The sequence below is a fragment of the Zingiber officinale genome, chromosome 5A, assembly GCF_018446385.1.
Source record: "Zingiber officinale cultivar Zhangliang chromosome 5A, Zo_v1.1, whole genome shotgun sequence".
In the NCBI taxonomy this organism is placed as follows: domain Eukaryota; kingdom Viridiplantae; phylum Streptophyta; class Magnoliopsida; order Zingiberales; family Zingiberaceae; genus Zingiber; species Zingiber officinale.
In genome coordinates this window covers 101949918-101965805 of record NC_055994.1, presented here as the reverse complement: position 1 = coordinate 101965805, position 15888 = coordinate 101949918, and the positions used below count along the sequence as shown (strand labels likewise).

The 15888-nt window shown below is 47.3% G+C and overlaps 1 protein-coding gene across 1 annotated transcript; it reads right to left on the bottom strand.

The window, feature by feature from the left end:
* Positions 1-436: 436 nt before the first annotated feature.
* LOC121983079 (UPF0301 protein TC_0483-like) lies at positions 437-1577 on the bottom strand. The gene is made up of 2 exons (XM_042536058.1): positions 1359-1577; positions 437-1274 (listed from the first exon to the last, which is right to left on the bottom strand). The coding sequence occupies exons 1-2, from the start codon at positions 1489-1491 to the stop codon at positions 526-528; spliced, it is 882 nt and encodes a 293-aa protein (XP_042391992.1). The 5' UTR covers positions 1492-1577; the 3' UTR covers positions 437-525.
* Positions 1578-15888: the final 14311 nt, after the last annotated feature.

Genomic DNA, 15888 nt, shown 5'->3' with positions numbered 1-15888 from the left:
TTAATAATAAACTATAACTATTTTTAAAAATAAAGGAATAAATCTTATAACTAAAAAATATAATAATATACTTTGACTCGAAGCACATAAAAATTGTTACATCCAACGTAACATAGTGCGATGAGATAAAATAAAATTTAATATTAATAAATTGAGGATCTCTGAGCAAAACTAGTTAAAATTGATTATAATATCTTCATGATTGTGGTGCACTGGTAAGGTACTTACAATAAAAAAATTTAGAATTCCAATCTCCATTGAGATGAATATTTGAAAGTTGGCTTCTAATCGTGCCATAATTTAATTTCAATTAAGAGATGAGAAAATTTGTAACTCAATGATGTTAATCTACTTATTATGCCCATCTTTTATCTTTTGGAAGTCAAGTTATTTCCCAAAATTCTTTTTAAAAAATAAAATTAAAATGCGCTTCCAATTAGAAGAAGGTAAATTCCTTAATTAGCTATTATATAATGATCACAATCATACATGAACAATCCTTTCGCACATTGAAAAGATCCCTCGTTAATCCATCACTTTGCTCTCGCCGACGAGGCCCATCACCTCCTCCCACAGGCCGACGCTCCTCCCAGCGCCGGCCTCGCCCACCACCGTCGGGCTGCAGGCCACCACCCGCCAAAACCCTGCCCTGATCTCCTCCGCCAGCTGCTCCCTCTCCCACCCACAGTAGCCGTCGAAGAACCTTACGTCCTTCACCCCCACCACATCCCTCTTCACCATCTCCGCCGCGCACCCCACGCTCTCTTTGGTGCCGTAGTACACCCCTTGCATCACCTCCTCGAACACCCCGCTCCGATCAGTTCCGTCGTCGTCGTTCCTTCCCCCGCGCGGGCCGACCAAAAAGAGCCCTTCTTCCAGCGGCCCCCCAAAAAACAGAGGCCGGTCGGAGAACACCCCCGCCACGTCCAAGTTCACCGACGGCGTTTCCTTGATCGACATGAGGGACGGCCGGTTGAGGATGACTCCGGTCGGGCCCAACGGGCCGACCGAGAGGAGGAGGATCACCGTCCGTTCGAAGATGTGGACGCCGTCGAGCTTATCTGTGGCCAGGAGGAGGCAGCCACGCTCGGGCTCGTGGATCAGGTGGGCCCATTTGTCACCGAGCGCCACTGCCGGCGGCGGCAACGGCGTCAAGCCTCGATCAAGGGAGGTAATTGCTTGCTCTCCGGCCACCAGCCGCGCTCTGAATGACCTCCAGTCCGACTTGATCAGCGCCTCGCCGCCGTCATCCTGATCGGACCTGAGATTACAATCTGAAAAAAAAAACAACACACAAACTATATATAGCTCACCGACTCGTTACGATCCTGAACAGTTAAAGACTGATCTGCACTCACAGATCACTGAAGGGCTGCTGGCAGCTCTTCCGGGGAAAACTTGGCCTGGCCTTTTCTTGTGGAAGAAGGGCGAAGTTGCAGAGGAAGTCTTGATGAAGGATTTGCAGGTTAGGAAACAGGGCGATGCCTCCATTGTTGGCTTCGATCTCGTTGTCGATTCACAGAGACAATGGAGTTTATACTCGCCATGGATGTAAAAGCTTGACCACTAGTTTTTGGAGGGCGATCCAATTACGATATAGTACAATTTTTTTTTTTCTTTTTTGTTTCTTCTCAAACGTCCAATGAGAGTACAACATCTGTGTGGCAGGAAGAACTCCAAGAAGGCTAGGTGTTTCTTGTGGTTCCTGGGCTTTGGGGCTGAGTCGGCAAGGGATTTTCTTAGCTTTCGATGATTTTCTAGAGAGTTTTCATTGGTGTGTGTGGAATTTGTGTACCCACCAAGAACAATTGACCGTGACCCCACAAAAGAAATTAAAAAAACATTATCCAGAATTGAAAGAAATAATAATAAAAGTTTAAAAAATAGTGATCGATAGAAATTTGATCAGGCAGACTGCTTAGTATTCCATTCTGGTTCTCATGGAGAAAAAACTTATAAAAAGGCAATGACACTTAAAGAAGACTGTTTTGGGATTATTTACTTATAATGGTTTAAAATATCAGATTATAGTTAGTTACAATTTTTCTTTATAATTTGTGTCGAAATATATGGTCGGAAGCCACGCAAAGATTATCCCTCACTTGGCAGTCTGGCCACTTGTCCGATGCCGATGGCCTCCAAGCAACTTCCGATCACTCATCCCGACAAATGCGATAATGATGAGGGGCTCTACCTTGTTGCCATGGTGGAGGTCAAGGGATGTCAAAGTCAAGGCAGGCAATGCGTATATCGCATCGGTCGGTCGGACGAAGCATGTCCCGACCGAGGAGAAGGATTTGATCCACCGTCGCCCTCGACACAGGGAGCATTCAAACACCTGACGCTCAAAGAAGAATGAGGTGCAGAAGTCGAGCCGAGCGGCTATCCCGCTCGGCCAAACAACGAGACAGGACATTGACAGAGTTCAACTTCGGCCAAGCAGCTTATCCGCTCGGCCTAATAGCAGACTTGACATCAGCCGAGTATGCGAACAATGGACTTCCGGCCGAGCGGTCATCTCGCTCGGCCCAGCAAAAGATCACGACCGTGGATTTCCGGCCGAGCGGCTATCACGCTCGGCCCGACAACGGACAACATTTGGACAGTGGACTTTCAGGCGAGCGGCTATCCCGCTCAGCTCGACAGCAGACAACACGTGGGCAGCAGAATTCTGGCCGAGCGGCTATTTCACTCGGCCAAGCGACAGACACAGTAGGATATCTTTTGACATCCTTTTGGGAGCTAGTACCGCTAACAGGCCGCATGGTCAGACAGATGATCGTACGGCGGAAACTTTCACTATCACTTCAGAGATATGCTCGGTCCGTTAAGGTACTGTGTCAGGGGCACTTTACTGACACGTCTTTTCAGGAAAAGCTTTGAGATGCGTGCTCACCTTGAGAAGCGTGCACGTACACTACAGGAGCTCTATATAAAGGAGGGATCCAAGCATCAGCGGAGGTATACGTTACATACGATATTTACTGTTGTGCTAAAGGTCTCGTTGCTCTTCTTCTTGCTTCGCTGAAGACTGACTTGAGCGTCGGAAGGCTATCGCCGGGGACCCCTTCCTTGGCTCGACACTAACGCTGCTTGTGTTGTACGTCGGAGCGAAGTCCACCGGAGGTCAACAGGAGCACCACATCTCCAACATCCATATCATCGGCTTTCGGACAGGATCATATTTGGCGCAATTTGTGGAAAGGTGTATTTCTGACCGGCTAGCATGGAGGTTGTGTTCAAGTAGTTTGATCGGCTCTTGTAGCTCTTCAAGGGAGGCTGAGGCGCCACTTCGAGCTGCCAGCTGGTCAGAAAGTCTAGTCGCTCGGGAAGACACATGAAGAAAAAGTATTCTTTCCAGTGCTTGTAGGAGGTCGACATCTTGTTGAAGAATACTAAACCGACTCGAGACTGGAAAAGGAAAGTCCTTGGATCGGATAGTTTGAGATAATAAAAATAGTGGAAGACCCGGGGAGTAAGGAGGATATCGTGCAGACAAAACAAAATAACGACGTCGCACAGCATTCGGATGGAGTTCGACACGAGTTGATTAAGGAAAATACGAAAATATTTACAGACTGTGGGAATGAAGGGATGAAGGGGAAACCGCAGACCGACGATAAATTGATCCCAGAAGAAGAAGATACAACCGGTTGGCGGAAAGTTTGGCCGATCAGATGGAGAAGGCAGAATGATCTATTGATTGGAAGGAATTTCAAAAATATCTCACAAGCTCTCAGCGTCGCCCTCATCAAACCTAGACTCCATGGATATGTACCAAGGCCCATGGGCAGAGGTAGACGGTTGCGAAGAACTTGCCATTGCAAAAATCGGGAAAGACAAAAAGAAAGCTATGGGAATATCGCCGGAACAAAAAGAAATGTCGAAAAAGATCAAAGGCAGACGCGATTGGGAGAAGGCTTACGGGAGAAAGGGCACCGGAGAAGAAAGGAGGAGCATAGCAGGGGCACAGGTGCAGTGTCGTTGGAGAATGAAGGAAACGGGAACAGACGACTGCCGGAGAACTTGAACTTGAAGTGTGCGAATGAAGCGACGCAGCGGGCTTATAAGGCTCAGGCTTGCCCAACCGAAGCCATCTGATCTAGGTCGCGGAAACCCAAGCCAAGATCTCACAATTGAATTCAAACCGTCAAATGTCACATCATGCCTGTCACGTCAGGCGTGCGATGGCAACAGGCGTGACACGTGGCGCACCACCACAGGTCGACAATTAATAAAGGCATGGGAGCATGCTTAGCTTTAATGAGCGGGGATTTGCATGATTTTCAAGAAATATGGGTGACATCAGCCTAGCCCGGCCCGAGACATCCCAAAGTGAATTTTTACAAGTGCAAACCTTTGCCGCGCCGATCGAAATGAGGGAGCATACTTATGCTCGAGCGACAAACTTCAACAGGCCGATCGACGAGGATCGGTCTTATCCTGATCGGATACCACACAGTGACGAAGGCCGATCGGGAGGGAATCTGCTCACATAATTATCCAGTCAGTTGGACTACAGCGTCCTTCGACTAGACTTGAGGGGGAGGTTTGTGATGCGGTAATGATGAGGAGCCCTACCCTGCTGCCATGGTGGAGGTCAAGAGAGGTCAAAGTCAAGGTGGTCAACGTGTATATGGCATCAGTCGGTCAAGCAAAGCATGCCCCAACCGGGGAGAAGGATCTGATCCACTGTCGCCCTCGACACAGGGAGCATTCAAACACCCAATGCTCAAAGAAGAATGAGGTGCAGAAGTCGAGCCGAGCAGCTACCCCGCTCGGCCAGACAGTGAGGCATGGCATTGATAGAGTTCAACTTCGGCCGAGCGGCTTATCTGCTCGGCCTAGAAGCAGACTTGATATCAACCGAGCAAGCGAACAGTGTGTTGGTGCAACCTTAGGTCAAGGTTGACCTGGTTGACCCGACTCGAGTTGACTTGACTCGAGTTGTATTTTGATGTTTGACTTGGGAAGATTGTTGATGCAACCTTAGGTCAAGATTGACCTAGTTGAGTTGTATGTTGATGGTTGACGAAAAGAGAGTTCTATTCTTGATGTTTGACAAGAATAGATGTTTGGGAGATTGTTGGTGCAACCGTAGGTCAAGGTTGACCTGGTTGACCTGATTCGGGAAAAAGTCCAAGTATGGAGACTTGGCACGGGGAAAGTCCAAACAGGGAGTTTGGCACGGGGAAAAGTCCTGGTGAGTGAAGCCAGGCAGTCGGAGAAGTCCTGGTGAGTGAAGCCAGACAGTCGGAAAGTCCTGGTGAGTGAAGCCAGGCAGTGGGAAAGTCCTAACTGGGATGTTAGGCAGTGTGGAAAGTCCTGGTGAGTGAAGCCAGGCAGTGGGAAAGTCCTAACTGGGATGTTAGGCAGTTGGAAAGTCCTGGTGAGTGAAGCCAGACAATGGGAAAGTCCTAACTGGGATGTTAGGCAGTTGGAAAGTCCTGGTGAGTGAAGCGAGACAATGAAAAGTCCTAACTGGGATGTTAGGCGGTTGGAAAGTCTGGTGAGTGAAGCCGAGCGGTGGCAAAGTCCTACAGGATGTTAGGCGGTGTAAATCACAGTGAGTAAAGCCGGTGAAAACCTAGTGAGTGAAGCTAGGTGAAAGTCACAGTGAGTGAAGCCGAGGCAAGGAAAATCGAGATGGATCAAGGGTGATCGGACATCCGGTGTTGGAAAGTCCAAGTAGATCAAGGGTGATCGGATACTTGGCACGAAGAGGAAAATCGAGATGGATCAGGAGATGATTGGACAGGTGTGGAAAATCTAAGTGGGTCAAAGGATTGGCCAGACACTTAGCGGAGTGCTAGCAGGTCGAGGGTGACGGATGCTAGGGATAATATACCAACAGTCAAGGTTGACCGGATGTTGGTCGGAAGCCTTAGGTTTAGGGTCGAAGTTTGGATCGGTGCGGTGACCGATCGGTGATCTGCGTTGCCACGATCGGTGCAGTGACCGTCGAGAATCGAATCGATGGCTCATCGATTGTAATCGATTGTGCGGAGACCGATCGGAGGCAACGCAACCTCGCGAGAAGAAGCCGTGGATCGGTCTGCCCGATCCACTCACTTGCTGATCGGGACACATCGGATCGGTCTGGGATGGTGCTGATCGATCTATGGACCGATCTGGAGGTTCTGATCGGTCCACGGACCCCATCGGAGGCGCCGATCGACGAGGGACGGCCGATCGATGCGTGGACCGATCAGGAATCTAGCCGTTATGACGCGGCTAGTTCTCTCTCTTCTTCTTGGCGGTATAAAAGAGGGCTCTGAGGACTTGGTGAAAAAATTCTACCGCTTCTTCTTCTTCCTTCCTTGCTTAAGTCTTGTTGTGCTTGAGCTTTGTTGAGCTCCTCCTTGTCGAGCTTGGCGTGAGCTTCATTCCACGACTGGATCAGCTGCTGCTGAGTTGCTTGTTGCATCTGTCCTTGAAGTTGCTACTTCATCCGGGACCCCAGTCGACGAGAAGGCAAGCTACTGTGTTTACATTCCTGTTGTATTTTGTTCTTGCTATTCTCTTGTACTCTTAGCTTGCTGTTGCAAGTGATTGTGGCGAGGTTTCTCCACCCACAAGGAGTTTGATTTAGCCGGTTTTCCGGGGACTCATCCACCGACGGATTGATAGGCTTCGTCCACCTTACGGACACGCCGAGGAGTAGGAGTTTCATCTCCGAACCTCGTTACATCCTTGCGTAGAGGTTTGAGTTCTTCTCCTGTTTTCTTTCTGCATTTAGTTTCCGCTGCGCTAACCCTAGTTTGTAGAAAGAAACGCGAGCGATTGAGGTCGGCTATTCACACCCCCCCCTCTCTAGCCGTACGAAGAGATCCTAACAAGTGGTATCAGAGCGAGGCCGCTCTTCGACGGATTCACACCCGTGGGAGCACAAGCTAGAGATGAATCAATTCGGAGAAGACATCACCATTCCACCCTTCTACAACGACAACTTCGCATATTGGAAGGTAAGGATGATGTATTTTCTTAGGACTAATATGTGGAACTGGTTTTGTGTATAAGAAGGGTTTACTCCTCCAATGGATAAAGAAGGAGAGCCTCTAGAGAAGAACAAGTGGACGAAGGAACAAGTCCACCAATCCACGATCAACAATGAGGTAACTAAAACAATTGAATTTTCATTACCTACTAATGTTTTGTGTAAGATAGGTAAATACAACAATGCCAAGGAGTTGTGGGATAACTTGGCCAAGTACCATGAGGAGAGCTCCACTTCAAGCCATGAAGAGAAGCCTAGTGAGTCATCAAGTAGCTCACATCATGGAGGAGAGGAATTAGAAGTTGAGGGTTACTCAACATCTAAGGACGAAGAGGAGGAGAGTTCTTCTTCAAGTTCGGAGCAAGAAGAAGAAGCTTCTACCTCCGAAAGGGATGAAGAAGAGAGCTCGTATCCACCCTCAACCCTAGGTAACTCAAGCAATTTAAGTTCAATTAAATTACACATTATGTGCTTTGAGTGTAGGGAACATGGACATTACAAGAGTAAGTGTCCAAAGAGGGTAAGAAAGACTCCACCGGCGCCAAAGGTCAAGGAAGCCGGAGTCCCGAAACGCAAGGGCAAGGAGCACATCGTGTGCTTCCAATGCAAGCAAAGGGGACACTATAGGAGCCATTGTCCGAGGGGGAGGCAACTTCACAAGGGAAAGAGACCGGGCACATCGATAGGGGGAGCTAAGGCAAACCCTAAGGTAACCTCTAAGGTTCATTTTTGCAATTCTAATAAAATGCATGCTAGGAATTTTATTGCACTTGTCGATAATAACAAGCATGATAACCTTAGGGATCAATACATGTGCTTAGGAGCTAAACATGTGAGTCTAGATAAGGATAATTCTAGAAAGGCTAACCCTAGGATCAACCCATCTAAGGCTAAGGATAACCTAGGTAGGAATCCCAAATCAACTAGACATATGCCTAGGAATACCTCAAGGAAGAGTGATAAATCAAAAATTGAGGTATTAGAGAAGGAGAATCAAGTCTTGAAGTCAAGACTTGATACTTTAGAAAAGGCTCTTAAAAACATGGAGAAGTCATCTCTAGGGTTTAAGAGTCAAAAACCCAAGTCCAAGGACAAGAAAGGTTTGGGTCACAAACCTAAGTCCCAAGTGGTCAAGCCCACTTATTATAGTGTTCCATTCGATTATGGAACAAAACCTAGGGCTAGGAAGACCACCACCAAGGTCACAAGGGGAGTCACCCCTAGAGTTGATCTTGATGAGTCCCAAATGACCAAGGCTTCAAAGCCTAAGAGGGTCATTAGGAGGGTTGCTAGGGAAGTCATCCCTAGTGAATATTTAGTGAACCCAATGAGCTCACATAGATATTGGGTTCCTAGGAGCATCTTCTCTATCCCATAGATGGGTTAGAGAGTGTCAACTCCAATAAGAAGGGTAGTTAACCCAACTTTGAGGAAATTGACACTCAAGGAGCATTTTTAAGGTTTTGATAACCTTTGAAAATGAAAAAGAATTATTATTTACTCCTTGAAGAGTAAATTGTGCCATATTTGAAAAATATCGATTTTAATCTTATTTGGCACAATTTAAGAAAACCTAGAGAAATACCATAATTGGGATTTTGGTTTTCTCTTAGGGATATATGGGCAATCTAGGGTTAGATTTTAAGTTAGCTAAGGCTAAGGATACTTAGATAGGGAATTTAGGTATTTTATTTGTGCTAACTTGCCATGATTAGTTGCCATATGCCATGCCATGACATCATATTTATTTTATTATCATTTGAAATGTCATGATAATGCTTAGGTTATCTATATGTCATGTGTTAGTTTAGTTTCAAAATTTATGTCATGTCATCATCTCTTGCATTAATAATCAATGAAATTGATTTAAGGATAAAAACACATTTTGATATTGAGATCAAATTGGTGTTTAGAAAATGCATGAGAACTTAGCCTAAGTTGACCTAAACCCATATCTCACATCAAAATTGACTTGAATGTGTTTGATACACCTTAGATGTGTGTGAGATATTAGGATGATGAGTTAGGATCAAGGTGCATAGTTCTTGTACCTAGATGAACCTAATTCAAAATTGGAGGATCATAGGGAAAGCTTGTGTACAAGTCATGTACATTTAGCCCTAAGATTATGGTCCTAAATTAAAAGGTTTAAAATCATTTTGAAATTGATTTGGAAAACCTTGATGAAGCCATCTTAGTGATTGCATTCATCATTGAACATTGTGATACAAAGTTGACTTAAACTTGAACTATTTCAAAGTTTTTGAACTTTGTATCAAGATTGAAAAATGGAAGTTATTTTCATATAAAACTATTTTTCCATGATAGTATATGTTATGAGGAATATATCCTCAAAATTTTATAATTTTTCGAATTTTCTGGAATTTATTAGGAGTTTCTGAATTTCCGGAGAAGGGAAATCAGAAATCTCTGATTTCAGAGTGTGGATCGGTCACCGGACCGATCCAGGGAAGTTCTGATCGGTCTGCGGACCGATCCAGTGAAGCATGATCCAGTGAGATCCAGAGAGCTTGGTGCGATCTGGTGAAGGCCTGATCGGTCTGGTGACCGATCAGTGACGATCCAGAAAGCGTGGATCGGTCTGGGGACCGATCCAGGGGGTTTCTGATCGGTCCAGGGACCGATCAGTGCGTGCCAATTTCTGATTTTTCAACTGTTGTCTGAAATTTCAGTTCTGGAAGTGGTGTTTTTGGATTTCTAAAGGTTTGGAACTCTCAAAGACATTGTTGGTGCAATGGTCAAGGGGAAGTGGACCTTTAGGGGGAGTTTTACCTAATTGTCAAGAGGAGTTGACTTTTAGGGGGAGTTTTTACTCCTTAAGACTTTTGAGGATTAATGATATGGGATTATCACTAAGTTGATTGTTGAAGTTAGTATCAAGGGGGAAAATTAAGAGTTTCAATGAAAGGTATGGGACTTTCATTAGGAGAGAACTCTTGACCTTGATTCACTCTTTTTGATGTGTGTCAAAAAGGGGGAGAATTATTGGGGAACCCAAGTTAGGTTATCGGGTTAACCTAAGTTTGGAGGAGAAACGTTCAAGGGAGAATATTGGAGTTTGGGAAAGAATGTTCAAGGAAGAACATTGGAAAACCTGAGTTAGGTTATCGGTTTAACCTAACTTGATTATGGTTTTGTCAAACATCAAAAAGGGGGAGATTGTTGGTGCAACCTTAGGTCAAGGTTGACCTGGTTGACCCGACTCGAGTTGACTTGACTCGAGTTGTATTTTGATGTTTGACTTGGGAAGATTGTTGATGCAACCTTAGGTCAAGATTGACCTAGTTGAGTTGTATGTTGATGGTTGACGAAAAGAGAGTTCTATTCTTGATGTTTGACAAGAATAGATGTTTGGGAGATTGTTGGTGCAACCGTAGGTCAAGGTTGACCTGGTTGACCTGATTCGGGAAAAAGTCCAAGTATGGAGACTTGGCACGGGGAAAGTCCAAACAGGGAGTTTGGCACGGGGAAAAGTCCTGGTGAGTGAAGCCAGGCAGTCGGAGAAGTCCTGGTGAGTGAAGCCAGACAGTCGGAAAGTCCTGGTGAGTGAAGCCAGGCAGTGGGAAAGTCCTAACTGGGATGTTAGGCAGTTGGAAAGTCCTGGTGAGTGAAGCCAGACAGTGGGAAAGTCCTAACTGGGATGTTAGGCAGTGTGGAAAGTCCTGGTGAGTGAAGCCAGGCAGTGGGAAAGTCCTAACTGGGATGTTAGGCAGTTGGAAAGTCCTGGTGAGTGAAGCTTAGACAATGGGAAAGTCCTAACGGGATGTTAGGCGGTTGGAAAGTCTGGTGAGTGAAGCCAGGCAGAAGTCCTGAGGATGTTAGGCAGTGGAAATCACGGTGAGTAAAGCCGGTGAAAACCCTAGTGAGTGAAGCTAGGTGAAAGTCCTGGTGAGTGAAGCCAGGCAAGGGAAAATCCAGATGGATCAAGGGTGATCGGACATCTGGTGTTGGAAAGTCCAAGTAGATCAAGGGAGTGATCGGATACTTGGCACGAAGAGGAAAATCCAGATGGATCAGAGATGATTGGACATCTGGTGTGGAAAAATCTAAGTGGGTCAAAGGGATTGACCGGACACTTAGCGGGGAGTGCTAGCAGGTCAAGGGAGTGACCAGATGCTAGGGATAATATACCAACAGGTCAAGGTTGACCGGATGTTGGTGCGGAAGCCTTAGGTTTAGGGCTGAGAAGTTTGGATCGGTCTGGTGACCGATCCAGTGATACTGCGTTTGCCCTGATCGGTCTGGTGACCGATCAGAATCAGATCAGTGGCTCACTGATTGTAATCTGATTGGTCTGGAGACCGATCAGGAGGCAACGCAACCTCACGAGAAGAAAGCCGTGGATCGGTCTGCTGACCGATCCACCCATGGCCTGATCGGTCGGCAGACCGATCAGGCATAGATCAGTGGCTGAGGAACCGAAGCCTGATCGGTCTATGGACCGATCAGGAGGTTCCCTGATCGGTCCACAGACCGATCAGGAGACGCCGATCAGACGAGGGACCGAAGCCTGATCGGTCTGTGGACCGATCAGGAATCTAGCCGTTGCGACGCAACGGCTAGTTCTCTGCTCTTCTTCTTCGCAGGTATAAAAGAGGGCTACAGGACTTCGGTGAAAAAAATTCTACTGCTTCTTCTTCTTCCTTCCTGTTGCTAAGTGCTGTTGTGCTTGAGCTTTGTTGAGCTCCTCCTTGTCGAAGCTTCGCGTGAGCTTCATTCCACGACTGGATCAGCTGCTTGCATCTGTCCGTGAAGTTGCTACTTCATCCGGGACCCCAGTCGACGAGAAGGCAAGCTACTGTGTTTACATTCCTGTTGTATTTTGTTCTTGCTATTCTCTTGTACTCTTAGCTTGCTGTTGCAAGTGATTGTGGCGAGGTTTCTCCACCCACAAGGAGTTTGATTTAGCCGATTTTCCGGGGACTCATCCACCGACGGATTGATAGGCTTCGTCCACCTTACGGACACGCCGAGGAGTAGGAGTTTCATCTCCGAACCTCGTTACATCCTTGCGTAGAGGTTTGAGTTCTTCTCCTGTTTTCTTTCTACATTTAGTTTCCGCTGCGCTAACCCTAGTTTGTAGAAAGAAACGCGAGCGATTGGGGTCGGCTATTCACACCCCCCCTCTCTAGCCGTACGAAGAGATCCTAACACAGTGGACTTCCGATCGAGCGACCATCCTGCTCGGCCCAGCAATAGATCACGACCGTGGATTTCTGGCCGAGCGGCTATCACGCTTGGCTCGGCAACGGGCAACACTTGGACAGTGGACTTCTGGCCGAGCGGCTATCCCACTCGGCTCGACAACAGACAACACATGGGCAGCAGAATTCTTGCCGAGCGGCTATTTCACTCGGCCAAGTGACAGACACAGCAGGATATCTTTTGACATCCTTTTGGGAGCTAGTGCCACTGACAGGCGGCATGGTCAGACAGAGGATCGTAAGGTGGAAACTTTCACTATCACTTCAGAGATATGTTCGGCCCGTTAAGATACTGTGTCAGGGACACTTTATTGACACATCTTTTTAGGGAAAGCTTTGAGATGCGTGCTCACCTTGGGAAGCGTGCACGTGCGCTACAGGAGCTCTATATAAAGGAGGGATCCAAGCATCGGCGGAGGTATGCGTTACATACGATATTTACTGTTGCGCTAATGGTCTCGTTGCTCTTCTTCTTGCTTCGCCGAAGACTAACTTGAGAGTCGGAGGGCTATTGCCGGGGATCCCTTCCTTGGCTCGGCACTGACGTTGCTTGTGTTGTAGGTCGGAGCGAAGTCCACCGGAGGCCAACAGGAGCGCTACATCCCCAGCATCCATCTTATCGACTTTCGGATAGGATCATATTTGGCGTCATCTGTGGGAAGGCGTATTTTTGACCGGCTAGCATGGAGGTTGTGTTCAAATAGTCCGATCGGCTCTTGTAGCTCTTCAAGGGAGGCTGAGGCACCACTTCGAGCCGCCAGCTGGTCGGAAAGTCTGACAGCTCGGGAAGGCGCATGAAAAAAAAAGTATTCTTTCCAGTGCTTGTTGGAGGTCGACATCTTATTGAAGAATACTAAATCGACTCGAGATGGGAAGAGGAAAGTCCCCGGATCGGACAGTTTGAAATAGTAAAAATAGTGGAAGTCCCGGGGAGTAAGGGAGATGTCGTGCAGACGAAACAAAATAACGACGCCGCACAACAGTCAGAAGGAGTTCGACACAAGTTGATTAAGGGAAATACAAAAATATTTACAAACTGCGGGAATGAAGGGATGATGGGGAAACCGCGGACCGACGATAAATTGATCCCAAAAGAAGTAGATACAGTTGGTCGGCAGAAAGTTTGACCGATCGGATGGAGAAAGCAGAATGATCTGATGATTGGAAGGAATTTTAAAAACATCTCGCAAGCTCTCAACATCACCCCGATCAAACCTAGACTCCATTGATGTGTACCAGGGTCCAGGGACAGAGGCAGACGACTGCGAAAAACTTGTCATTGCAAAAACTGAGAAAGGCGAAAAGAAAGCTACGGGAATGTCACCAGAACAAAAAGAAATGCCGAAAAAGATCGAAGGCGAATGCGATTGGGAGAAGGCTTACGGGAGAAAGGGCGCCGGAGAAGAAAGGAGGAGCATAGCAGGGGCATAGGCGCAGCATCGTTGGAGAACGAAGGAAATGGGAACAGATGGCTACCGGAGAACATGAACTTGAAGTGTGTGAATGAAGCGACGCAGCAGGCTTATAAGGCTCAGGCTCGGCCGACCGGAGCCGTCCGATCTAGGTCGTGAAAACTCAGACCAAGATCTCACCGTTGAATTCAAATCGCCAAATGTCACATCACGCTTGTTACGTCAGGCGTGCGGCGGCAACGGGCATGACACGTGGCGCACCACCACGGGTCGGCAATTAATCAAGGCGTGAGAGCATGCTCAGCCTTAATGAGCGGCGATTTACATGATTTCCAAGAAATTTGAGTGACGTCAACCTGGCCCGTGCTCGCCTGAGACAGCTTTGGTCGCAACGACTTGGAGGGAGTGGAGATCCCTCATGACGACGCGTTGATCATTTGGGCGGTAATCGATAATTATACTATTCATCGAACTTTTGTTGATACAGGGAGTTCGGTGAACATCATCTTCAAGAAGGTGTTCGATCAATTACAAATTGATCGGAATGAGTTACTACCCATAACGACCCCTCTCTACGGTTTCACGGGCAATGAAGTGCTGTCGCTCGTGCAGGCCTGACTGACCATCTCGCTCGGGGAAGAATCATTGAGGAGAACCAGAACCATGAAGTTCATCGTGGTCGACGCACCGTCGGCCTACAACGTCATCTTGGACCGACCGACCCTCAATGATCTCCGGGCAGTAGTATCTACTTACTGTCAAAAAATCAAGTTCCCGGTAGACAACCAGGTGGGCGAGGTCAAAGACGATTAGCTGGCCGCTCGACGATGCTACATCGAGATGGTCAAGTCCAAGGCGAGAAACTCTCAGAAGAATCCGCGCTTGGAGGTGAACACGATCACTGAAAAGCTCCTACATTGGTGTACGAAGAAAAGAAGGAGGTTCAAATCCATCCCAGTCGAGCGGAAGCAATCACCTTTATTGCCATCGACCTGGAGGTGGAGAAGAAGGTAGAGCTGGTCGCCTGCCTTAGACAAAGTCACGATGTGTTCGCCTCGTTGACACACGAGCTTCCCGATATCTCCTCGAGCGTGGCTCAACATGAGTTTCATGTCCGACCGAACACTCGGCCGGTGAAGCAAAGAAAGAGGGACTTCAGCATGGAGCAAAATTTGATCATTCGGGCGGAGATAGAGAAATTGTTGGAGGCCGACCAGATTAGGGAAGTTCAATTCCTGAGCTGGCTGACCAATGTCGTATTAGTTTCCAAGCCAAGCAATAAATGACAGGTTTGCATCGACTTCCACGATTTGAACAAGACATGTCCAAAGGACTTCTATCCGTTGCCCAGGATATACCTAATGGTTGACTCAATGGCAGGCTTTGAGCTGATCTGCATGCTCGGCGCATATCAAGGGTATCACCAAGTGTCGCTCGCCCACGAAGACCAGGAGAAGGTCAGCTTCATTACAGCCGACGAAACTTACTGCTACAACGTCATGCCGTTCGGACTCAAGAACGCCGGAGCCACTTACCAGAGGCTGATGAACAAGGTGTTCCGACGGCAGATCGACCGTAATATGGAGGTATATGTCGACGACATATTAATTAAATCCCTCCGAGCTGCTAACCTATGCGTAGATATCAATGAGACCTGACGAACGCTGAGGACTTATGGGATAAAGCTAAACCCCGGCAAGTGTCTGTTCGGCATAAAGAGTGACCGCTTCCTGGGTTACATCATCACCGAGCGGGGCATTGAGGCTAATCCCAGCAAAGTCAAAGTGTTGCAAGAGATGCCGCCGCCTCGGTACTTAAAGGAAGCTTAACGGCTGGCCGGTTGGATCACGACACTGTCCAGATTCATATCCAAGTTGTCTGATCGAAGCCTGCCATTCTTCAAAGTGCTTCGTAGAGTTACGAAATTCCAATGGGACGTCGAGTTCAATCGTGCATTAGAAGAGCTCAAAGAATATCTGGACTCCTTGCTTGTATTGGCCAAGACGATTGTTGGTGAGCCACTTCGGATTTATCTGTCATCTAACGAACATGTCGTTGGATCAACTCTGGTTAGGCAGAATGGTCAAGAGTAGCAGGCTGTATATTTTTGAGTCATATATTGAAGGATGCAGAGTCTCTCTACATCGGTCTCGAAAAATTAGCTTACGCTTTGATTCTCACCGCTCGGAGGCTTCGTTCGTACTTCCTAGCGCACATAATCATTGTGTTAACTAACAGCGCCTTGGGACGAGTC

Coding starts and splice junctions, on each gene's coding strand:
- LOC121983079 (XM_042536058.1), bottom strand. CDS start 1,491: ATGGAGGCATCGCCCTGTTTCCTAACCTGCAAATCCTTCATCAAGACT. Junction 1,275..1,358: donor CAGCAGCCCTTCAGTGATCT/GTGAGTGCAGAT, acceptor TTTTTTTTTCAG/ATTGTAATCTCAGGTCCGAT.